General features: G+C 41.9%; 3 protein-coding genes across 4 annotated transcripts; all 3 read left to right on the forward strand.

Annotated features, from left to right (window-relative positions):
- The first annotated feature begins 1,311 nt into the window (after window positions 1–1,311).
- LOC136443481 (actin, cytoplasmic-like) lies at window positions 1,312–14,560 on the forward strand. Of its 2 annotated transcripts, none has more exons than XM_066440724.1 (6): window positions 1,312–1,580; window positions 10,083–10,226; window positions 10,759–10,998; window positions 11,466–11,712; window positions 12,379–12,576; window positions 13,197–14,560. In XM_066440724.1, exons 1-6 carry the CDS (start codon window positions 1,515–1,517, stop codon window positions 13,520–13,522), a joined length of 1,221 nt encoding a protein of 406 aa, XP_066296821.1. In that variant the 5' UTR covers window positions 1,312–1,514; the 3' UTR covers window positions 13,523–14,560. The 2 variants fall into 2 exon arrangements, with proteins under 2 accessions (XP_066296821.1, XP_066296822.1); XM_066440725.1 differs by lacking the exon at window positions 1,312–1,580 and adding an exon at window positions 6,190–6,320.
- A 1,299-nt stretch (window positions 14,561–15,859) lies between these two features.
- LOC136443983 (actin, alpha cardiac muscle 2-like) lies at window positions 15,860–18,487 on the forward strand. Its single transcript, XM_066441373.1, has 5 exons — window positions 15,860–15,922; window positions 16,318–16,698; window positions 16,920–17,166; window positions 17,408–17,599; window positions 18,041–18,487. Exons 2-5 carry the CDS (start codon window positions 16,330–16,332, stop codon window positions 18,364–18,366), a joined length of 1,134 nt encoding a protein of 377 aa, XP_066297470.1. The 5' UTR covers window positions 15,860–15,922; window positions 16,318–16,329; the 3' UTR covers window positions 18,367–18,487.
- A 3,005-nt stretch (window positions 18,488–21,492) lies between these two features.
- On the forward strand, window positions 21,493–24,266 carry LOC136443985 (actin, alpha cardiac muscle 2). Its single transcript, XM_066441374.1, has 5 exons — window positions 21,493–21,601; window positions 22,119–22,501; window positions 22,677–22,923; window positions 23,495–23,686; window positions 23,858–24,266. The coding sequence occupies exons 2-5, from the start codon at window positions 22,133–22,135 to the stop codon at window positions 24,181–24,183; spliced, it is 1,134 nt and encodes a 377-aa protein (XP_066297471.1). The 5' UTR covers window positions 21,493–21,601; window positions 22,119–22,132; the 3' UTR covers window positions 24,184–24,266.
- Window positions 24,267–25,674: the final 1,408 nt, after the last annotated feature.

Here is a 25,674-nt window from a genome sequence, read left to right on the forward strand (position 1 = left end):
TGAACATTTGTACTAGTTATGAAGAAGAAAACTTCGCTATGATAAAAAACGATATCAGAATAATCGGAAGGCATCACCGAATTCCAAGGCATGTCAGACATAACGAGGGTTGATGTACTACCATCCAACGTTCATATGACCAAGTTATGAAATTATTATCGATCATCTTATGAAATTACGCCTGGAAATCGCCTTCATTTCGTTCATCTTCTGAAATACCAGTGTTCAACTAATATCGGATACGGATAGAGACTAGATAGGTAACTACATTGCTTATTAACGTTAACCATATCTAGTCACAAAATATGGTATCTTCTAGATATGAAAGACACATCTAAAAGCAACGTGTACAAATATATATAGCTTTGCGTTTAATGTATAATTCTTCTGGTTTCCATGTGCCATAAAAATGTGCCTTAATGTTGAAACAAGGAAAATCAAGTTCTCTCTTGCCAAAAAAAAGCCTCGGAAAAAATATGCCGTCTACAAATAGACGTTCATTAGAAGTTTGAAGGATATCATGCAATACCGGGTTGTCATTAATTTCATTTTGATTGCATTATAACGTCATGTATGGGGTAGCGCTGTGCGCAAGTCCATGTCAATGCAATTACAGCTATAATGTCAAAACGATTAAATGAGTCTGCAGTGGACCAAATCGAGTAGTCGGGCAGTCCGTAGTCTGGACGTATTCTACATCGTGAATATTCGGTGACTTTAACTCGTTAGCAATATACAAGTCTGGTATTGTTGGTGATTAACTCGATGAAATATTCAATCGAATAATCAATTTGTAAATACTCATCCGGTCGTTCCTTTGTTCAGAAAGAATGAAGAATAGAATATAAACCTTCTGACCAAGAAAAGGTGGGGTCGAAGAGTAAAGTGATAAGAACTAAAATTGAAAATGTTTTGATGTCAATATCAGCACCAAGGACAGATGCCAAACCAATAACATAACATAACGTGGTAGTTGAGTCCTGTGGTTTGTCCCTTCTAGACGAGTGCATAGAAATAAATACAGTAGTGTACGGTGCCTTTGTGACAATTTTGCGTTGAACATTTTAGGCCTAATTGTGTAACACATGCTGGGCAGCAGCCGCCTACAATAAGCTGCATGAGCGCCCCTTCTCAGCGGGATTCACCTCCAAGAAAATTAGCTCCTGACCCGACCGCGTTACACTCCCGGCTTTCCATACATTTTCATACCTCATTTTCCACCATCACACATGTAACTCCCCTCTACATTCATGAGTGTAATTTGATGAAGCGGCGTTCTTATCTCATAAATATATACGTTTTCGATCGAGAGTCACTCACAGAGAGGTACCACTGCTGGAGGGTACGGCATTCTCCGTTGTATTTACTTCTTACTGCCTGCTGGGGACGTTATTTACGGCGGGGATCGATTGTACACGTTAACGCTATCCGGCTCCATCTTCGCTAGCCTTGGTGCTGATGAGTATATCGACCCGGCGGTGGAATAAGGACAGCGGGGAGGAGACGAGGCTTGCATGGGAGCTCAGGGCTGCCTGCCCCCGCGGATGGGGCGCCCGTACCCCTATCTTTGTCAGCAGCAGGTACGTGTACTATACTCGTATTGATATCACGTATCTTACAAACGTAGCTTGATATGGCTTGATGCCTCTTTCGTGTTATTCCACCATGTGAAGTAGACCGTGTGAAAGATAGGGTACGGTGTAATGTAATGGCTTTCTGAGGAGAGGTATTATAACCGTAATATGTTGAAGCGTGTCTAACCAGCGAAGTGGAAAATAGAATCGCTGTTACTGCAATGTCCAAGCATGCTGGCTTTATAAAATCAATACGTTCTTTAAAGTTCGAAGGGAAATGGGATTTTATTTCTTTGTTTGGTGGGAAGTCCCTGTGTGGTTGAACATGTGGGATGTACGCATGCGCAGAAGGACCCAGGTGCAGGAGGCGTGGATGGGCGGTCACGGTTAATTGTCTCGAACCGGCGTTTGTATTTTCGCTGGAAATTGATGACGCGACGCTAATGCAGAGTAGTTTATCATGGAATTGCAAATGGCGGGACACAATCGTCTCTTGGGAAACGGAACGTCTGAATTTAGCAAGGACGACCGATGGATATGACATTAGGGAGGGAAGGGGGTGATTTCGCATGGCTGTCTTGTATAGTCATGGTTTAAGTAAGAAAAAATGTGTAATTATCATATTTAGATGCAACCATGCGAAACGTATGCATCCATCGTGTCTCATCTAGGTTGGTGTAAGATGTCAGTTGTACATCATAAAGCAATCAAATATACTTAATGTTGATTATATCGGTACTAGATAGTTGATATCATAGCATGCAGTAAACGTGAAACTAGTTGAGACATATGTGGCTTCGTTTTAGACGTCAAGTCAAGTCAAGGCAGTACCAGTGTGTGATAAAGAGGGTAATCCACGCAATTATTGAATCCATTTATCCAAAATGACCAATTATATAGCAAGGTGTAGTTGACTTTAAATCGAGCAATATTCCTGTCATTCTCAATATATAATGTGCTGCGGTGATAATTGAGATATCCACTGAGGTAGTCTATATATAGCCCTGGTGAACGCATATATATTGGCTTTTATTTGAAAATACCATGTTCCTGATACTTGAACCAGAAACGTAACGTTTATCTGAAAGTCAGACTTCACCATCCTCTACATTTCAAAATCGTCCAATAGAAATTCGTTGGCGTAAATCAAGCCTGTATACCATCTGCATATCTTCATTCTAAGAATCAAATTGAGATAACAATAATTACGTTTCTAGCATGGAAGATTCGAAACTGTCATTAGAATTGATGCTGCCTGCGGTCCTATAATAAAGAGACATGTTCGGTTAGTTTTAATTGACGATTGATCATTCCGCGGCTGTGAGTAAACGGGTTCCCTCCTTGTGGAGAATTTGATCTTTAATCACTACTGACATGTTGTAAAACCACTCCGCACAGACTTAGAAGGAGCTGAAAGTGAAAGAGCGGCGTGTTAAAGATACCATATTCTTCGGCGATGTCATCGTAAAATAATAGTGTCTATTGTAAGACTCAGGACATGTGATAATGTAACAAAAGTTGCTGAAGCATTTTGAGGGCTGTATCATGAATGTATATGCGAATCTCAAAACAAATTAAAGAAGATTAAAAAGGGTGGGTTCTTAAGAGACCAAATTTTTTTAATTTTTTTTCTCCTTAAAAAGCAGTCCAGGAATGATAACGTATTCAGTGTTCTTTTATCGATTGCTCTATGTGTAATGGTCGGTAAAACACATGACGTAGTGCTGTAATAAAAACTCGTAACTAAAAATAGGTCAATCTGCTTTCAGTGGAGGGCCACACAATATAAGAGAGAACATAAAAGGTTCGGAGGGCCTTTATCCATCGTTATTGCTTAACAGCGCCAACAGACCATGCGAGATCAATCGTGAAAGGAACTAGCACTGGCAGGGGTATTGCCACAAAAAGGAGATAGTATTTGCTATCGTTTCCTATGTCTTATTTCAACTGCAGGTTATATGAAGCTAGGGCCATGGTGGTACAATACTGCTCAAGTACACACACATTAATGATTAAGATCTTGACCTAAAACGTCTGACTTCCTTTAAGAGACTCTTGAAGTAACAGAAATGACCAAAATGAACGGACACGGACCATGAACCAATTTGTACTATATGGTTTGTACAATGTATATGTAGTGAATACAGTATGTTGATAAAGTTATTAGGACTTAAATTACATAATTTGTATCTCTGTTATATTTCATTCGACCCTTATCTCTTCCGATATGCCGATTTGAGCTTCTCATGAATAAACAAAGGTTCAAACAAACAAAAACACATTTCTATAAAGCAAACCATAAAACCATATCGTTACTGACCTACTGTACCATAAGCAAAACTAACAAACGGCATTGAAATATCATTGGTGAGAAGAGAAGGCCGAAAAGGTCACGAACTCTGCCGTTCTTGCACTGATTACGGGCTTTGAACGGTACACGATACCCAGACAGAGCGTCGCCTTTCTTACAGTAAAATCACGGACGTAGATCCCGAAGAAAATTAAATGTCTGGCTTTCAGTATTGAATCGTTGATCGTCAATTTGGCCCTGGAGGGACATCTAAAGGACTATAATCGGATCATGTGGCCGTTATGACTTCCACAAAGTTTGGCAGTAATTTCTAATGGAAAAACCGTGTTTATAATGGTTTCTTCAAGCATAATTAGGGACGGGCAATGAATTACCGTGTGAAAAGTGGACGTTTAAAATCCATAAGCATTTTTTATCATCTCTCTGTATTGAATTTCTCGACAAAAACTATTTGAAAAAGATATTCAATGCAATGCCTTTTACTACAGATAGCAGAAGCAAAACGTATATATACTGTCGAAAACGCTTGAATTTATTTTTTTCCTCGTTTAGGTTGTTTTTAAAACCTAGTTTTCTTAGAAGCACTATGGTAAACAAACATTAGAGCAACGTGACCACCTCATAGCGTGTGATTACATTAACCCGGTTTCTGCCGCCTATATGGCCCCAGTTTCCCTGACTTTTGGGAAATAATCAAATTTGGGGTTGATAACGGTGTGCAACACATTAGCATTTACTACTTTACATGATGGAAGGTTGATATAGATGTAGATACGAATATATAAGAAACGTGGGAAAGTAACGCGCCCATTTGTACGATATAAACAAGGCAAGAAGAAGCCAAGACATGGGGCCATTCCTTAAGGTAAGACTCGAAACATTTTCACCCGTATTCGAAATTGTTGAAATTTTTAAGTTTCTTTCACATTATTTGTATTCTATAATTTCTAAAGGAAAATGACACTACCGCTACGCACAAAGAGTATATGAACAGCTTACTCGTTTTGAATTTGAGTGCATGCATGGATTTTGCGTGGTGATTTTAGGAAAAAAGAGTCCTCCCATAGCCTTTGTGCCTCCTCACACAAACCGTTCTCTATTGTTGTGTATGTATGGATATTCAGTTTAAACCTATGTGCAGCTGAGCCCGTAGACGATAATCTCTTGAGTGTTAGAAAAAAACAGTCTTTACCACATCCTAGATCCCAGCACTACTCTCCATTATGTTATCCCCGAGGACGGCAGATGGCGGACAACTCACCCGGGGCTGTGGTGTTAATGCGCGGTTTTCGCCAGCCTACAATTCGCCGATTTTAGCTCAGTCCCTGGATAATATGGTATGACGTTTTGGGTGCACGAGCAAGAGGCCAGATGAAATCCTACGAGGGGGATTTGCGATTAAAATGATGAATGGGTTACTGTGGGCTAAGGGTATAATTCCCTGTTGCCGCGACTTAACATTTGGATTGAAGCAGCACAAAAGAGCCATTCGTCAGTATTCGTCATAGTAGTATAACATCGGGTTTTTTTCCTTATCATTGCAAGATACAGACAAAATATCTTGGTCGACATTTGTAGTCTTTATAGAGAAATTACCTGGAACTTTTTTTTAGTTTTCGGTCTGTGTATGTCTTTAATGGTAATTTGTCTGATCAAGGAGGTTTAGAATAAAGTCTTTTGATTTTAAGCCTCCTTGGTCTGATTTCTGATTATCTGTACTAATTTTTAACTTATGATTGAAAACTGGCAGAAGATCAGCGGTCTAGGTCCCTGCAGTACAGCTAATTAACGATAGGCGGCAGCCCTTGAGAACATGTCCCGAAGCCTGTACCAGACAAGCACCCAAGAAATTCATCATTATTAGCACTAGAACATGCAAATATGTTAGCTGTCTGGGTCGTGACATATTCTGGTTCAGAAGGGTTGAACCTCTAGTACTTCAGGGAGTTAGAAATTGGCGCTTCTCTGGAATACATGACGTTATGTCGTTAGTCCAGCTGCTCCGACCTATCCATCAGAACTGTCACGAATATAACACCCGCGGCAATACATGCAGTTATGATTATAATGATAATTATAACCATAACTTTAAACCTATCCTTTTTGGTACACAATTTGTTGCACAACATAAGAGACACGGACGTTGCCGTTAGTTACTGTCGCACAGTTCGCTAAATAAACACCCTCGCGTTAGACAACAAAAACGACCTGACAGGCTAGCATGGACGTCCTCTGAAAAGAATCCAGAATTTCTCCGTCTGCCTTATACGGTGTCGGTAACCAGGCGACGCGATATCCGAACCTCACGGCTAGAATAACCGCTATTTTTAGACTCTAGGTCTCCTTTCCCCCCTTCCTGTTTTGAATCTTGTGTTCTGCCTAATTTCCCCCGTTTTAACGCCTAAGGAAGCCCTGTTTTGGGAAGAGAAGTAAAGGTAACTGTGTTTTAAGTTTATCTTATGTGTTGGAAGGTTTGATTTCTGCTGTACATGTTGAGGGCGTGTCTTCAGATTGCTTTAACAGTGAGATGACATCCGCGTGCATGAAATGATAGCAGCATATCTCTGAGCGTTGTTATATGGTAAAATCTCCCAGTAAGGGAAAATGTCGCCAAAAATGCATTTTTGATTACATCTACAGGAGTGGTTAATTTGTAAGCATTCTGTATGGGTGTGGGATATTGTATATCTCTTTACATGCTTCGTGGTGTGATAGGACGGGGAGGGTGGGCATTGGTCCACTACAACAGTATCCAGTAGTCCATATATAGACATTCAATTATTCAATGCATTTTGCCTTCTGGCTGTCCGTGTTGTAACGTTTTGGGGAGTGTCTGTAATAGTTCTGTAACACTTAACATGCCGTCTATATGGTCTGAAAGTATTTCACTGTGTATGGTGGTACATGTATTACTGTTGTTTGAGTGGTAAGCGCGCGTTATCGTCTTGTAGAGACATTACCAGGCGTTGCTGACGTTAAACATACAGGCATGGGCGGTATGCGCTGATGGGGAGAGGGGGAGGGGGGCAGTTCTCCAAAATATCCACTGACCCTGTTTTGTATACGATGACATATATACTGATTCTTCAATATAAATTTTTTGATCGTATTGAATTTGATTGAATAAAATGAATTCAGTCCTTACGTATGAATGTCATTCAAATTTCAGTGTATCATGAAGTTTCTTAACATGACAAGCTAACATCTACTAACATAATTCCGCCAGGGTACATAATTTCGTCACCCTGAAAAGATACGTCCAAACAGATCTCCAACCCAACATCCCAGAGTATAATGTACTCCTGTATATCTAAACATTGCATACCTGAGGAGTGCTACACCAGAGATCTCTCAAACACACTGTTTCTCAAAAGTGGCGGATTTATGTTACCTGTCTGATTAATGTTAATGGAGGCTAGATAACCAAGCTCTAATCATATTTTATTCCTCTACCCTCAAATGTTTTATATTTGTCTGTTATCCGGAGAGATTACGATGCTTAAGCTTGTTTTTTCCGTAACTGTCAACTTGTCTCCGTCTTGATGTTTATTTTGACATGGCCATGGACACTTGATACGATTCGTTCTGCCCAAACGTTGGGCCCATCAATCCCACGTTCAATGTCATGCTCTATAAATGCCTTGAAATGGAACTCATCAATTCTCTGTGCCCGTACGTGGGGAACGGCCCATGCCTGCCTGCATTTCAATGCTTACTCATGTCCCCGAAGGTAAAAGAAGTAAAATAGAAGATATGTATGTAACGTTGGGTAACATAAATTCGTGGGGTACTTAAATTCGGGATTTTTCGAAAACGGGGTATTTAGGGATATGTGCTAGATGCAACATCAGTAATACCGCTAGAAATGCAAACTTGACAGAGTAACGTATTCAGAACACTGTCTGAAAAGCTTCGATAACCATGCATTAGAAGTTGGCGACGTCAAAAACTCTCCGTCCCTTATTGACAGAGTCTGGGGGCTTCGTGGGAGACTCGCACTGCACGGTTGTTCGCTGGTTTATAAGACAAATGTCACATCTCCTGCCTGCTAAACACAATTATTTACAAGACAACTTATTACAATCTCTTTTGCTAACCTGCAACTGGATTCTAAGTGTGATCAATCATCAAAACTCCTCTTTGTTGCTACAACCTACGGCACGTGTATTTTCCCGCCGCCATATTGTTACCCAGAATCATGTCGTCAAGCAGACGACAAAAGGTTTGTGAGGAACACTTATTTGTCTAAATGTTGCGTGTGATAGTGGACTGAAGACGATAGTTTCCTCAAAGTTTGCTCCTAACACAACAAGGAACACATGGACATAGTAGTATAACCATTGCTACGGCATCCAGCTAACTTGCCATGAATAATGTACACGTTGCCATGACGGTGGGGATCGACTTTGAGTTACGTTCAACCCACTCAACAAACGGGATGTTAGCAAAGGCCTGATGTGTGCGGTGCGGCCGTTTTTTCGTGTATTTTTTTTTACTTGGACACGTCTATATCCATAGCACTCTCCTCAAGCCAAGGATGGAACGAATAGCTGCTGTATAAAATGTGATTAGCGGTAAGATATTCAAGACGAATCTTCTCTCCCGAATTAATGTGCCCCCCCTGTCCGACAACACTGTCATTGTGCGTGCGGCGGACGGTAGTTTCAAGTTGAAATATCATGGTGTCAGCACGACTAGAGACAAAATCTACCATATATATGATTAGTGCAAAGATAGTACATGATACTGACAGAATAATAGAAAAAAAGGATGGTTTATTGTTCTGCTAGATTGATTTCAGTCAACCATTATCGGAAAAATCCCGAATTTATGTTACCCAACGTTACATCATTTGCCAACTTGTAACAATAGGAAATTGCTTATACTGGAAAGTACTCAAGAGCAAAAATATCTCCAGCCTGGCTAGTGTGATACTTTGGTTGAATCGAACATTCTACAAGACCAGTAGTGAGTAACTTACGGTAGAAAATGATGAAAATAGTACATTTTCTATCCTTTGTTTTCGCAATGTTCATCCATTGTAGTAACCCCCCTCCCCCATCCATTGTAGTAACCCCCCAAAATACAGCTGTTCCTTGTCTATATAGAAGTTGTACCATTTCTCTACTCAGTAACGTAGATAATAAAGTGCGCATAGAATGCAAATGTCGTCCTTGGCTACCGTTATCAATAAGTACCAATTAAAGCCTAAAATTTTGTGGCTAGTAGATTAAATCGTCAGAACATCAATGTTACGTTATTAGAACGTGACTGTATTCATCATGGTGAAGTAAAGGACAGTAGCACAAATTTGATGACAAATTGGACTTGAGCGATGAGCACTATATTTGATCCTGTGCCTAATGTATAGGACGACTGGGCTGCCAAAGACGCGTGCTAGGAATACCCATGTACCACGGAGACGCCATGATAACAATTCATTCTCATAACTAGGCTGCATTTACAGCACAAACCGACTCCAGGGCTGCATAGGATGATATTTTGTGATATGCAGTTCGAAAAAAACCCTGCTATAGTTGGTCTGAAATGAAATTTCTATCATATACCGGCCATGGTTACTACACGATAGAAATAACATATTCTTTTAGTTGTCCTATTCACAAATAAAAAACAACAACAAATAAACAAGCAAACAGACAGACAGACAGACGGACAAATAGATAGATTGACAAACAAACAAACAAACGGACAAATAGACACACAAAAAAAACAACCGACCAACGCCGATGACGTTGGCAGACCTTATTAGTATCTGTACTGGGTCTGAAGGCATATATATTATGAATTATCATCATTATTATGAATTATATTTCACGTTTCGAGGCAGTTATAGCATACGGCATCTTCAAATCTCCCACCCAATGCTAAATCGTAGTGGCGGCTTCACAACTGACGTTTATGAGTTTAGACACAAGAACGCCGGATGGACGTCACTGATCCTGGGTGTGACGGAACTAGCACTGATGGTGCAAGGGGCGAACCGTTATAACATTTGGATAGAAGATGAGAACGTACAATCCTTATATCTTACCCTACCTTATACCTTGATACAACCATCGAAAACTGGGTCTCTCTCTTTATTTTAGAAGGCTGATTATGAACTATGGCTTTGTGGAGATTAGGTGGTGATTGCCTTGATACATTGTTTATTTCTGTTCTCATTTCTATTCACACAGGTAAGAAGTATGAGGGTGACGTCAGAAGAGGAGGGTGTGGCCATCGTGATTGACAATGGGTCCGGGATGTGTAAGTCAGGCTTCGCGGGGGACGACGCGCCCAGGGCCGTGTTCCCTGCCGTGGTGGGCTCCCCAAGACACGAGGTGAGAGCACACAACTGTCTTCCCTATAAATCAGCTGGGATAGAAAAAGAGGTGGAGGGCCAGGAAGGGGCTTCCAAAATAGTCACATATCTAGCAAATATGCAGAAGTTTAATTCTTTCATACACAGAATACAGTAGCATAGACGCATTGCTCAAATTATGGCATTAGTTCATAATTCTAATGATCAACCTAAAAGGATAAAAGCTGGCGAGCCTACCAAAAATGAACCGTTATCACTTTCAGCCCCCCTCCCACATCGTAACTCATTATAACTCAGAACCTACCACTGTGGTTACGGCTCATTATGCCAAAACTATAATCGACAATATTTCCTAGCATTGCTAGTAATGGATTCGATTACACTGAGGCAAAGAAATAATGACTCCGCAAGTCAAAAACCCATTACCATTAATACACATACCCCTCCTAGCGGATGCTAACGAATTACAGGAATCGCATTCTAGTGATATTGCATACAAACTTGATCCGCTGTGAATAAACGTCAAACAAATGCCTTCTCCTCTTTTCCAGGGAATCATGTTAGGCATGGGAGCTAAGGACGCGTACGTGGGGGACGAGGCTCAGAGCAAGAGGGGGGTGTTGTCCCTGAGATACCCCATGGAGCACGGCATCGTCACCAACTGGGACGACATGGAGAGGGTGTGGCACCACGCCTTCTACAACGAGATGCGTGTCGCTCCTGAGGAACACCCTCTACTGGTGACGGAGGCGCCCATCAACCCTAAAGTCAACAGAGAGAGGATGACAATAGTGAGTGGTGCATTCATACATGCATTCGTCAGTGTAAACCCTAGGGAAAAAGGGGTTCTAGGACAATGTTGAACATCTCTAAGATCCTCTAATACAGACACCTGACATATTAGCCGTGGCGACAACAGAAGGGCGTTTTTGCTTGATATAACATATACTGTACTACGAAGGGCTACGAAGGGCTAGTATATGTTCTGTAGTCACCACAGCTACTGATATATACTCACACACGTATGATTTTACAGATAACAATGTCAATTGTGTTCTAATCTTGTTTTAGCCGATCAAGTTTGTGTTCAGTTGACTGAAAACCATAGTCCGTAGAAATAGATAAACACCGCGATCTTCTCCTGTGTTGCTACATGATAAAAAGGATACATACATTTTTGTCTAAGTAAAAGCTGGATTCTGACCAAACTAACCACATAGACCATCTCAGTCTTAACAAAAGAAGCTTTCCCTGCCAGACGATGTTCGAGACGTTTAACGTGCCGGCCATGTACGTGTCCATCCAAGCCGTGCTGTCCCTGTACGCCTCGGGACGGACCTCGGGGATCGTGCTGGACTGTGGGGACGGCGTGTCCCACTGTGTGCCCATCTTCGAGGGGTACTCCCTCCCCCACTCCATCATGAGGCTGAACCTGGCCGGCAGGGACATCACCCATTACCTGATGAAGCTGCTGACAGAGAGGGGGTACTCATTCGTCACCTCAGGTGCGTTAGGGGGCCTTGTGGTAACCTGGATACTTAGTTTTACACTCGTTGTAAAGGCACGTTCACACTTGTGTGTATATCATGTTTGTATATGGGTTGCGCATAAACATTTTTTTTCGTATAGGTAAAGTTTGCGGGGAAAAAGTTGTTTTCTACTTTGACCAACAGTTGTGCATCCTGGTTATTGAACCGAAAAAAATTACATCTTCGGCAGCAAAATGTACCAAAGAAATATCAATACGGAACTCTTATAGACTTTATACGCACGCTATTGGATGGACACTAGGATGGCACACAGACCTCACTTTTGGTGCTTTACATCGAAATTGACCGTGACCTTATCGTTAGGAGACCACGGTCAAATTTCATCTCACCCCAGCGTAAATTAACAATTTTGATTACGGGTATCGGACAAGTGTTGGTGAAAAAAAATATTCAAATTTGAATAATTTCGACAAAAGACGAATCTCTCTACGCTTTGTGTGTTTCGTTGTCTTTTTAGTCATACTTGCACGTTTTGCATGATATTCCCATTATAAAGTCAAGGGTAACACAAATCCAATTTAGGCACAGTGAGGCCGCCAACGTGCCGCAGTCCAGAGACATAACCATTTTAAAATGTTCGCATATGACGTAACAACCACCTGTTTTTTCTCTCCCCACCAGCCGAGAGAGAGATCGTGCGGGATCTGAAGGAGAAGACGTGTTTTGTTTCCATGAATTTTGAGGAAGAGATGATGAGGATAGCGATGAACACAGAGCAGATGTACAAGAGGACCTTTGAGCTTCCGGACGGACAGAAGGTCACCATCGGCAGCGAGCGCTTCAGGGCGCCCGAGGCGCTCTTCCAACCCTCCTTCCTCGGTGAGACATCAACCCATTGTTTAGAACAATAAGCGCTTTAACACTTCCGAGTACGCATACGTAGAGAAGGAATTGTGGCTAATATATCAAAGGTGAAGGCCCCTGAGACAATGGTCAAGACGAGACCAAGGACCTTCACCTTTGACATGTTACCTACTACCTATTCCTGTCGCCGCGCATCCGTACTCGGAAGTGTGAAAGCGCTTGTAGTCTATCGTAACGATGAGACTTGACACGATATGGGATGAACGTCTATGTGCTGAAAAAATGGGGTTTCTCTTTAAGTATGGTCACCATTTGTTGCATAAACTTTACGGAGGCTCACTGGGGTCCAGTTTGTTATTCTATATTGTCTGTTTTACTCGTTATGGCCTGGTCACATCGGTCGTGCGATCGTCGTACGATCCCAAAATGATGGCCATCTTGTGATAGTCGTGCATATGTCAAAATTGCATATGTTCAGAATTCAGTTGTCTTGTTATGGAAAAGGCTGCTCTAGATCACTGCCGGTGGTTTTAAAACCTTCTTAAAAACTTCTATGGCATCAAAATCGTAGGGCGCTGTTAGTGACGTCGATGAATCTGAGTATCCCAGTCAGTGACGTACGTATGTATTTGCAGGTATGGAGTGCTGCGGTATCCACGAGACCACGTATTTCAGCATCATGCGCTGTGACCTTGACATCCGTCGTGACCTCTACGCCAACCTGGTGCTCTCGGGAGGGTCCACTATGTTCCCGGGGGTGACAGACCGCATGCAGAAGGAGATGCTATACCTTGCCCCTCCCGCCATGAAGATTAAAACCGTCAGTCCACCGGAAAGGAAGTACTCCGTCTGGATAGGTGGTTCCATTTTGGCGTCCCTCCACTCTTTCCAACAGATGTGGATCAGAAAGTTTGATTACGATGAATACGGACCCACCATTGTTCACAGGAAATGTTTCTAAGAAAAGCAAAGAAAAATACATTGGGACCCTTCCACAGTGTATTGTATACGAGTAGGTAGTTTTGTGATATACAGTTAATTTGAAATATTTGTTAACAAAAAAAAGTCACGACACTTTACACAAAGGGTTTTGAATACAACGATAAAGGGAACACTGTTCCCAAATGTGGTGCTATGATCACACTCAGTTTTATAACTTCCTTCAAGAAGAAACATTGTTTGGGTTACTTTCGTAGCAACATGGGTCAGTAAGGCCCTTGCCAACATCGCAGTGTTCTTCATAGATATTAGAAAAAAAGAGGTTTGTAACTAAATACGTAAGACAGCAATGTAAAGGGGAAAGTTGATATTATAGCTAGTGAAACGGTGAAGCACTCATGGAAAAGGAATCTACCACAAACCAGAGTTCTCACTCTAAGAAAAAATATAACAGACCTGTTGTAAGCTACATGTATAAACAATGTGTCTATTTTCCATTCATTGATCAAGATGTTGGAACAAATCACTGAGAAGCCAGGGTCACAAAACAAAGTTGACATACGCCCCCTGGCGAAGTTAGAACATAGGACAAGTGGCCAGCAGTTCACTGAGACATATGATTGAGCAATGTATTCTAAGATAATAGCGTTGTTGCATCTTGTGTTGTGTATATCAAGACATTCTTAAATATGGCACGAGTTTTTACTTCCTAGATTATAATTAGATTTAATCTTCACCAATTGAAAAAAAAGTTATGTAAGAAAAATGCAATAACGTTTGTGGGTTTGTTTGGTCAGATGGAATCTTTTCAGTGTTCACCATTATATGTATATTCTTATTTTGTAGTCTTGCTGTTTCATGGATCTTCTTCCAAAAACAAAGAGTACCATTTCTGATTACCAGAACTTTATTAAAGTAGTGAAGTAACACTTACACCAGCTGTTTCGAATTTCTATTTGCTACACTTGGTTCGCTGCACACAGACCGTCAGACGTGGGTCCACTGTCATGTTTGTATCACTACACGGCTTTTGTAAATAAATGGACAGTTAAGGACCGATGGAATGCGTGGAATGTGTCATCTCTGTATGTAGATTATTTTCCTGTGTAGTCTGACTCTAGTTTTAGAATATCTCAGTTTTCCGGATCCGTTCACTTTCCTAAAAACGTTCTCTCTGCTTAGGACCCTTCAACGTAACCCCTTACTCACTCTCATTCTTCCTGAGCTTATACTCTACACAAAGGTCAACATAGATGAAAAATACGTGCCTTCCTCGTATTCCATATTGGATGTTCAACTTGGTGGAAACTTGAATGGGTAGTTATAGGCAGTTTACTGCTTTCCATGGCACACATTCTCAAGGACAAACTTTGCATAAGAATGAACTTAACACATGTATCAAAGGCAACCAAAGCAATATTAGGGCCCGAAAACAAATGGAAATAAAAAAAATGCTGAAATCTTCATGGTAGTGACATTTATAAACTTTGTTTAGCACATTTTCGTAATAACTTCATACTTTGAGCAATTCAAAACCGCGCAAAATCGTGCCGTACGATGATCCCCTCAGTTTACTCCAACCACGATTTTCAGTGAGTTCTCGCATCACAACAACGTCGTATGTTTTCATCATGGACGTTGCTATACATTGTGATGGTAGAAATGACTAAATGAATAGATTTTCGGGCCCTAATACTGCTTGGGTTTCCTTTAAGCATGATGCTCAATGAGTTTGCGTGAAATGCGTCAAAAGTGGAATAAATTATTATATGAATTATAGATTGAGACCAGTCAATTCAATTCAAAGCCTTTAACTTTTATTTCATGGTTCGCTCGGTTATATGGCCGCTTTTCAACAAAGTTCGACTAGATATGAAGGAGGGCACGGATAATAGTATAGATCTAGTAAGTTTTGAAAACAATCGGATACTAAGATAAAATGCCCAAACTCACCGACGTTGTAAAGGACAACCTAAAGTAAGTGACAAGCCATCGCGACGCTTTTTAGAGACGATATAAAAGGCGTCGTGTCCTGAGTACATGAATAGTTTTCCCACGCAAAAGGCATCTGAATGTTTTGCCTTCAATTCCACAGTCCTACACACAGAAATAGAACATGGCGGTCAAACATGGTTGCGGGGGGCATTTTTCTGGGAACATGCATCATTCAGTGTCTCGTTTAGTCAATGGGTCGCCAATAATGGGAATGGTGAATTTCTGACAGCTGTGCAGAGGTGGAAAATCCAGACATTAAACACTTCCATGTCTGGTAACACAACTTGATTGGGGAACGATTTCCCCGTATTCTGATCTTCACAACTGTATAAAAAGACCCTGTGGCTGGGACTCGTCGCGGCACAACTTAATACAGCGTCCGAGAAACACCAACGATCCACCGGCAGTTTCGTCATACCTCAGACTGGTGAGTTCCCGATGGCGTTTGTCATATGTGGAACGTGGAACACATTCGTCATTGTCAAACTGTCTAAACTTTTCATTAATCGTCATTTATCATCCTGTTTCTTGCACGTCTATAACTTTTTGATACGCAAAAGGCCGTGAAGATTTAGCTGGCCGTAGATTGTGATTGATGGAGTAGCTTCATGGATATTTTCTTGTGTATTTTGAGTACGTTTAGTACATGTGGTCTGGCAATTTGGTTTTCGCGAGCAGATTATGAAGATTTTCTTCAGAGACTGCATTATAGCCAAGAATGCATCAATTCTTTCTAAGACGCCTTCGGTATCAATTATATACAGACAAAATGAAGACAACAGAAGGCATAACTTAATGTAACATGCCTGGTATCCTTCGCAGAAATAAGCAAAGATGTGCGACGACGAAGAGACAACAGCCCTGGTCTGTGACAATGGCTCCGGACTCTGCAAGGCTGGCTTCGCCGGCGACGACGCCCCTAGGGCTGTCTTCCCATCCATCGTCGGCCGCCCAAGACATCAGGGCGTGATGGTCGGTATGGGTCAGAAGGACGCCTACGTTGGCGACGAGGCTCAGAGCAAGAGGGGTATCCTCACCCTGAAGTACCCCATCGAGCACGGCATCGTCACCAATTGGGACGATATGGAGAAGATCTGGCATCACACCTTCTACAACGAGCTGCGTGTTGCACCTGAAGAGCACCCGTGTCTTCTGACGGAGGCTCCCCTCAACCCGAAGGCCAACAGGGAAAAGATGACCCAGGTAAGATGGAGAGACATCTAGGAACACCGTCTACAATATATTTCATTGTTTAAAACAAAAGCAAGTTAAATGTAGAGTGGTCTTGGCAGACGGAGGTAGAGAAAGACACACACACATCAAGGATTCGGTTCTTGCCTGATAAACCATGATCACCAACATGCTTGGCGTCAGGAAGGGTGCCTAGCTTACGAGTTGAGAAAACTCTTCTTGCCTTTTTACAGATCATGTTCGAGACCTACAACGTGCCGGCCATGTACGTGGCCATCCAAGCCGTCCTCTCCCTCTATTCGTCCGGTCGTACCACCGGTATCGTGCTGGACTCCGGCGATGGCGTGACCCACACCGTGCCCATCTATGAAGGCTACGCCCTGCCGCACGCCATCATGCGTCTGGACCTGGCCGGGAGGGACCTGACCAACTACCTCATGAAGATTCTGACTGAAAGAGGCTACTCATTCGTCACCACAGGTACAAATATCTGCCGTTTATAACAGACAGCTTTTTGTACGTATCTAACATCTCTTATTTGGAAGTAAACACTTTTGATTGGTCAGTTCCCGACACTTTTTATTCAAATTCTTATTGTTTGTCTTGCCCGTTGCGTCTTCATTTGATCTGCGACGTTTGTACGTCGAAGATAAACCGTTTCTGATACCTCCGTCTTATCAAAGACGCTATACTAATCGTCTATCACGTTTTATTTCAATAGCTGAGCGTGAGATCGTCCGTGACATCAAGGAGAAGCTGTGTTACGTCGCCCTGGACTTTGAACAGGAGATGATGACTGCGGCCACCAGCTCCAGTCTGGAGAAGAGCTACGAGCTGCCTGATGGACAGGTCATCACCATCGGCAACGAGAGGTTCAGGGCACCGGAGGCCTTGTTCCAGCCTTCCTTCCTCGGTTCGTCACTATCCCATTTTCAAGATCGATGCATGAATGAAATGCCTCTCTGGGACTGAAATATTTTTCCATAACAAATATGACAGCATGGTAATACAGAATGGGCATGGAATCTAATATCCAACAGAACCATCTTCTGTATACATATCTTACCAAAACGGTCACATTCTTTATGGAAGAATCTACCATTCTTTCCCAGCACATGTAAGAAGTGACCATCTCTTCTCCGTGCTGTTATTAATTTTTGTTTCCGCATTGCCACATTTCCCATTTTTTCCACATATGTGACAAAATTACGTACAGTCAGCAAGTCCAAACATACTATGGAAACTGATGCACTGTCCCCACATTTATTCTGTTGTTATGATAACACTGTCACATCTTCAATGATATGGCTTTGTCACCAAAAACTGAATCTGAAATTTTCAATGGCTTGAACAGGTATGGAGTCGACGGGAATCCACGAGACCACCTATAACTGCATCATGAAGTGCGACATCGACATCCGTAAGGACCTGTACGCCAACAACGTCCTGTCCGGAGGCACCACCATGTACCCCGGTATCGCTGATCGTCAACAGAAGGAGATCACTTTCCTGGCCCCCAGCACCATGAAGATCAAGATCATCGCTCCTCCCGAGAGGAAGTACTCCGTGTGGATCGGTGGGTCCATCCTGGCCTCCCTGTCTACCTTCCAAGCCATGTGGATCACCAAGCAGGAGTACGACGAGTCCGGACCGTCCATCGTGCACAGGAAATGCTTCTAGACTGAACTCCGATTCTAGTCCGCTCAAATCTTGCTCTTGCATATCGATCATGTTTAACGTTTTCGTACGATTATCATTTAATGATGTTCTGTGTAGTTATCGTTTCATGCAGGCTTCTATTGGAGCAAGGCATGCATTGTGCTATCATCATTATGAACTGTAATATTTTGACATATTCAGAATCCATCCATCCATCCATCTATTTATTCAATCATTCATATATCCACCCATCTCTTCATTCATCCATCCATGCCTTTATCCATCTATTCATTCAGTCATTGTCATATTATTCATTCATTCATTCATTCATTCATTCACCTATACATTCATTCATTCACCCACCCACTCACTCACTCACTCATCTATTCATTCATCCATTCATTTGTTCATCCATCTACCCATCTATTCATCCATCCATCTTTCCATCCTTCCATTTTCCATCCATTTTTTCATCCATCCATCCACTCGTTCATTCATTCATCCATCCATCCATCCATCCATTCGTTCATTCATCATTCGTTAATTAATCTATCCATCATTTTATTTATCCATATTCATCTATCCAATCATCTGTGCTTTCTTTTTCAAATAACTCTCCCACCATGTATATGATACACTTTTGTTATGACTGATCCAAACTAAGCCAATATCTCGGCTTGTAAATGAAATTCGTGTACTAGTACACCAGGGTGTCTATACCCGGACACCGGTTTACAAATACGATATGACCGTTAACTACGGACTGCTTTTATACTTCACGTATGTTCGCAATAAACGCTCTCATTTGAAAGATATTGTTTTTGTGTTTAATCTTGTGAATGAATAAATATCCCTACCATAGCGCAAACAAGAGTTCGAAGATCTCACGCCTCCGTGAAATATTTGAAAGTTTCTCATGTGTCTTGCTCAATTACAGACATTTACTTGGTTACACAAAAAGATTTTGACTGATAGTACGTATGTGTGTCCAGTCCATTGATCACTACCTGTCACTCTACGGTGAATGTGACTAGCTTATGGAAATGCGTAAATGCTAAAACATAGACAGACCAAAAACAATACTTCCCCGTAAATCAGTAGCCTCTTCCATTGACCCTATGACCTGTCATGTCTGAAACTTGCGGTCACTCCCGCTGACCTTATTTGCGGTGACGCCATCTTCCCTCTCATTTCCTGACATCTCTACTGGTAGTGTGTTAAAAAAATACGGACACACAAGAACATAACAAACAGACATACCGAAAACAAAGCCTCCCTACACGGAGCTGAGGCAACTAGTGAAATTTGATCGGTGGTAAAGTCCTCGCCTTGTGGAATATCGTGCAAACTTATTGCATGGGCGTAAAGCTGCATTGCTACTTATGTAGAACATGCATACATAAGCAGTATTTAGATATTACAGTGTGTTGCAGATACTGTTAGGGTCCGGGTACATGTATACAACCAAATGACTTGCGCGGAAAGCCTAAGGACAGGAGAGTACTACCGTTAGAAACTGCTCGCCACCCCCAAATTCGGAAGTATCAATCATATTTGATGGAGGAGGGACAGGCGTGTGACTATATAGGAAATAGCAAATTTCGGGTAGAAATAAGCAGTAAAATATAACATTCTAATTCCTTAACATTTGGGTTTTAAGATATATTATGTTTGATAAATACAAAACGGTCTAAAGATTCAATTAGTACAAAAGCGTATTAAAGGGTTTTAACGTCGTTTTGAAATAAGAATGATCACATGTAGATATGTTGTCAGCCAAAGGTCAATACTGAAATATAATCTAACTAATCACAAGCATGGCATACTAGTATACTTTGCAAAGTGGGTGTAAGAAGTTTAAGAAGTAATAGTTTAAGAGTAAAGTTATTTGAAGAATTTAATCAACATTTCACTGAAGGGGAGCGCTACATAAAGGTATCAGACCTTGATGTACATTCCTGTGTTTTATCATTATCATAACTTTCTAGAAATTTAGTTTATCATGTTGACTTATATACAAGAGGAATAAACAAAGTACAAAAACAGCAGTACTCTATTGAAGAACGACGCTCGCCGAGTAAGGCATTTCCTGATAAGAGATGAACACATGAAGTTTTTATTATCCTAACATTTCCTTACAGTGCAAGACAACAAATACGATAAGATACAATACACACAATACAATACAGTTGTAACGTACAATAAAATACAACATAGAACAATACAATGAAATACAACACAGCACAACACAATACAATACAACACAGTACAATACAATATGTAATTCAGTACGATACAATACAATACAATACAATGCAGTACAATACAGTACAATACGGTAAATATAGTACAGTACATTACGATACTATAAGATACGATACGATACACTACTATACAATAAAAATAGGACATAACAATATTGTCAGCATGCAGATAAGCTTTTTTTTCTGCAAACCGAAGTTCAACCTTATACAGAAGAAATTCCAAATAGTTTTTTGGTCCGACATTTCCTATTTTCACACAGACAAAATATCTCAGGCTAATTCCCCATGCAGTATTATATAACGTTACCACAAAACGATGTCCATAAATTCGCACAGTACATGACACAAAAGTACAAACTGAATCGTAGCCGTCTGCTACATATGCATGAAACAATGCTTCACAAATATATATCATTATAAATACTTCTATAGATATACTACACACCATCATTAAAAGGTAAATCCTATGCTGAGACGAAAGATGCGCATTGCATCCCTGCAACCATCATTTCTCACTGACGTAATTTCGGAAGTACTACAGTTCAAAGAGAGGGTTGTTAAAGCTTTGAGAAGAAGTTTTCACTTCACCTTGACACTGTTAAAAATAACCAGACCTTTCATGGTACCTCAAAGGCCGTGACAGTTTTAAAGAAGGTAAGAGAATTTTCCCAGACTTTGTCGACACAAATTGGGAGTGGAATACAAAGTAATGCGTCATGTTGTGCAGTTCGCGGAATTTGTTCGAACCACGCATTCTTGACCAAAAACACCGCTCCCCTTTTTGGTCGTCTGCGCCGCCGTCCAAGTAGGACAAACCATTAACAGAAGAGAACGCCGTAAAAGAGACAAAGGCTCCATTCCTGGCTGAATATGGGTCACTTTTCCCAGAAGATTGTGGTGCCGTTTGTGTATAAAGCCCGGTGGAGAGGTTCTGTCGGCCACACTGACCGTCTGATCACTTCGCCAGACTTGTTCCGAGGGACCAACAAACGGTAAGGCCAGCTTCAGTTCATAATCCGGTATATGAGCTCGCTTTTGCGATTCAGCGTGCACATTGTAGTTACATGCCAGGGTTGCCCAACTAGCAAAAGCTCGCATTGTCAAATAAAATAGATTGTGAAAGCAATGCCTAGATTATTGAGATGTAAAATTGAAGGATGCGGGATTGTCGAAACCATTGCAATTTTTATGTCACTGTGAAATTCATATTTTCTACTGCAACTGTGAAAAGGAATCAACTATGTACTTCGGCCCCTTGGCTTCGTGACGTATGACCGAGCGTAAAATTTTCCAGATTTTTAAATTGAATTCTGTGATAGCATGCGCTTCAATCCCAATCATTTAGTGCCCTTACTTTCATTCAATTCTAAAACGTCCGGGCAATGATGACTTTGTACGCAGCTTATCATTTTCATGTACTAGTATTCCATTTCTACACGTAAACGTTTGCTGTATTGTGCACGGGTCTACGCTGTTTCATACTGATGTGGAGGTTTTCTATTTCTTTAGTATAAACTCTCATCATGTGTGACGACGAAGAGACGACTGCTCTGGTTGTTGACAATGGCTCCGGACTGGTCAAGGCTGGCTTCGCCGGCGACGACGCCCCCAGGGCTGTCTTCCCATCCATCGTCGGCCGCCCAAGACATCAGGGCGTGATGGTCGGTATGGGTCAGAAGGACGCCTACGTTGGCGACGAGGCTCAGAGCAAGAGGGGTATCCTCACCCTGAAGTACCCCATCGAGCACGGCATCGTCACTAACTGGGACGATATGGAGAAGATCTGGCATCACACCTTCTACAACGAGCTGCGTGTCGCCCCAGAGGAACACCCAACCCTACTGACAGAGGCTCCCCTCAACCCCAAGGCCAACAGAGAAAAGATGACCCAGGTAAATTTGTTTCAGACTTTTACGTCCGAGAAAGTAAATCATGAATTGAAACGCCGAGTCAGTATTGAAAAATCTGCATTTCTTTTTTCGAGTCCCGAAAATTTTCCCATGACCTCGACGGTCTAGTAGTAGATCATTATGGCAATGTTTTACAACTTTCAATTTTTCCGTACAGATCATGTTCGAGACCTACAATGTGCCAGCCATGTACGTAGCCATCCAGGCCGTCCTGTCCCTGTACGCCTCCGGCCGTACCACCGGTATCGTGCTGGACTCCGGCGATGGCGTGACCCACACTGTGCCCATCTATGAAGGCTACGCCCTGCCGCACGCCATCATGCGTCTGGACCTGGCCGGGAGGGACCTGACCAACTACCTCATGAAGATCCTGACTGAAAGAGGCTACTCATTCGTTACCACAGGTTTGTTAAGATTTAGATACTCCTCAATCTATATCGCTAGCCGCACCAGCTGTCCAAAACTTGCGTCAAAATGTCCACCTAGCGGAATTTGTAGGAGTAACATAGAGCTAGAGAATGCGCCGTGGCATGCACCTGTTGTAGCAGCACCATTTACGACCGAGAAATGGCACTGTCACTGGGCATTTCATTTACATTCAGCGGGGAAAGCATGGCCGGTTCATCCACGGTAGGATTGTGGTAAATTTAACGGGAAAGGCATATCCGGATATAATAACTTTTATTTGCAAATTTATGCCGTAGGCTAAATGCAAGGGTACAAAGAGTAGAAAATGTAACAAGGTTAACAATTGCTAATTCTATGCGTTTAACTAATATTTCTACATACAACATTACTGAGGTATATATATAGAGAGAGCAAATCTATTATGACGCTTCGATTCTTGGTTTCCAGTTCGCCTATTGATATTGTCAAAATGAATATTGTTGTGTCTTGTATGATCTCACAAGAAGCGTCTATAAAAGGAAAGGAACAAGACATTGCATCATTTAATATCACTGCGTTTTTCCTCAGCCGAGCGTGAGATCGTCCGTGACATCAAGGAGAAGCTGTGTTACGTCGCCCTGGACTTTGAACAGGAGATGATGACTGCGGCCACCAGCTCCAGTCTGGAGAAGAGCTACGAGCTGCCTGATGGACAGGTCATCACCATCGGCAACGAGAGGTTCAGGGCACCGGAGGCCTTGTTCCAGCCTTCCTTCCTCGGTATGTTTCTAGCGATTACAAATTCTTTGAAAACTGACTGTAGCTTTCTTTTTACCGTACATCGCCGATATGCCAAGTGCTTCGGTGATTAAATATTTGATTTTCTGGTGGTAAACATAACGATTATTCCAGTTCACTTCATATATTTTCTTACAATGCCTGTCTTTCCAGGTATGGAGTCGACGGGAATCCACGAGACCACCTATAACTGCATCATGAAGTGCGACATCGACATCCGTAAGGACCTGTACGCCAACAACGTCCTGTCCGGAGGCACCACCATGTACCCCGGTATCGCTGATCGTCAACAGAAGGAGATCACTTTCCTGGCTCCCAGCACCATGAAGATCAAGATCATCGCTCCTCCCGAGAGGAAGTACTCCGTGTGGATCGGTGGGTCCATCCTGGCCTCCCTGTCCACCTTCCAAGCCATGTGGATCACCAAGCAGGAGTACGACGAGTCCGGACCGTCCATCGTTCACAGGAAATGCTTCTAAATACAAAACACGAACCGTATATTTGACAAAAACTTCAATTTGATTGCTACTATAGAAAAGTTACCGTATGATATGTAAGTGGACAGGACTACGTGATGCAAAATCATGACAGCTATACAAGATGAGGTCGGAAAATGGGAATCGTACAATGGGAAATGGAATGCATAAAAACACTATTGGGCAGTATGGTCAGTATGGGCGACTGGACTGGTAAAGTCGTGTATAGTAGCACTTGATTTGGAGTTTCTGATTCCGATTATTGCCTGATAAATTATGATTGCTGGCTTCTTGTCGCCAATTCTAAAAATAAGGTAATGATGTACTTTGACTTATTTCCAATTTGTACATACGCACAAATCTCAAAACGTTAAGTAAAAACTCATGAATTTGGAATAAAGATATCAATGGGAACACGCAGAGTCTGTGTTTGATTGATTGATTGATTGATTGAATGATTGATTGATTGATTGATTAAATCTTTCCCTGCCATTTGTTCTTGCAGTCTTCCACTGCCTCATTCCAATTTATATGAACCCATATCGCACTATAGACTATGTTTGCAGGATGAACATTGCGAATAAATAGTCCAAGACTTTCTAATGGCCTGTGTTTTCTCTTGAATGTTCACGGTTAAGTACACTAGTAGTCCTTGATAACATTACTTACAGCCTAGAGTTACTGAATAAGGACGAGGGGCGGAGCTATATGTACGTTGATCCGTTTTGTAATGATTACTAGTATCATAGCCAGACTGATACACAGTGCAGAAGAAAAGCGGATCTGCAGAAAAGAACTTGCAAACAGAACTGAGTCAGCTTACAGGTGAGATTTTTGTGGCAGAGACTGCCATTCTCGTATAGAGCTGTTTCAAGAGCCATAGTCGATGCTGTAGGGCTGTTGTGAATTAGGATTTTACCATGGTCAATACTAACCGACGGAGGCCATAGCACTAGTGTCATAGTGGAAATTTGAACAGACATACTGAAACGTTGTCTGGTCTGAGGCATATATATTAGTATTATGTACATGTGGACCATGAGGAAGAGGGCCGAAAGAGGAGAAAGGTACGGCTGCCCCAAATCCACCAACCCATGCCCAGTTCATCTGCTAGTGATGAAGGAGGGCATGCCGCTCTAGGATAGGACTGTTCAAAGGCAACTCCTTCCCACTAATCCTTGACAACGGGGAATGAGCCATAATAATAATCATCATCATTATGATACGATGATATTTCAAGGTGGACCACACAAGACACAAGTATCATACAAGAATGTGGCCTCGCACAGAGCCGGGAAGGACACCCATAAGGGCACGGATTCCTGTTCAAACCTTTCAACCCTTATTTGAAACACACTTCCCAGAAGCGGAAATCCTTTTCTGTTCCAATGACCTGCAGTCTTGGGATATTTCATTTCTCATGATTCCCAGCTGACTCCAGATTTCCCAAATTTAGGCATGTAAGGCTGGGGAATGTCCTTGTCGCCTTGTAAT

The sequence above is a fragment of the Branchiostoma lanceolatum genome, chromosome 10 (genome assembly GCF_035083965.1).
Source record: "Branchiostoma lanceolatum isolate klBraLanc5 chromosome 10, klBraLanc5.hap2, whole genome shotgun sequence".
In the NCBI taxonomy this organism is placed as follows: Eukaryota; Metazoa; Chordata; class Leptocardii; order Amphioxiformes; family Branchiostomatidae; genus Branchiostoma; species Branchiostoma lanceolatum.

Coding starts and splice junctions, on each gene's coding strand:
- LOC136443481 (XM_066440724.1), top strand. CDS start 1,515: ATGGGAGCTCAGGGCTGCCTGCCCCCGCGGATGGGGCGCCCGTACCCC. Junction 1,581..10,082: donor CCTATCTTTGTCAGCAGCAG/GTACGTGTACTA, acceptor CTATTCACACAG/GTAAGAAGTATGAGGGTGAC. Junction 11,713..12,378: donor GTACTCATTCGTCACCTCAG/GTGCGTTAGGGG, acceptor TCTCCCCACCAG/CCGAGAGAGAGATCGTGCGG.
- LOC136443983 (XM_066441373.1), top strand. CDS start 16,330: ATGTGCGACGACGAAGAGACAACAGCCCTGGTCTGTGACAATGGCTCC. Junction 16,699..16,919: donor ACAGGGAAAAGATGACCCAG/GTAAGATGGAGA, acceptor GCCTTTTTACAG/ATCATGTTCGAGACCTACAA. Junction 17,167..17,407: donor CTACTCATTCGTCACCACAG/GTACAAATATCT, acceptor TTATTTCAATAG/CTGAGCGTGAGATCGTCCGT.
- LOC136443985 (XM_066441374.1), top strand. CDS start 22,133: ATGTGTGACGACGAAGAGACGACTGCTCTGGTTGTTGACAATGGCTCC. Junction 22,924..23,494: donor CTACTCATTCGTTACCACAG/GTTTGTTAAGAT, acceptor GTTTTTCCTCAG/CCGAGCGTGAGATCGTCCGT. Junction 23,687..23,857: donor GTTCCAGCCTTCCTTCCTCG/GTATGTTTCTAG, acceptor CTGTCTTTCCAG/GTATGGAGTCGACGGGAATC.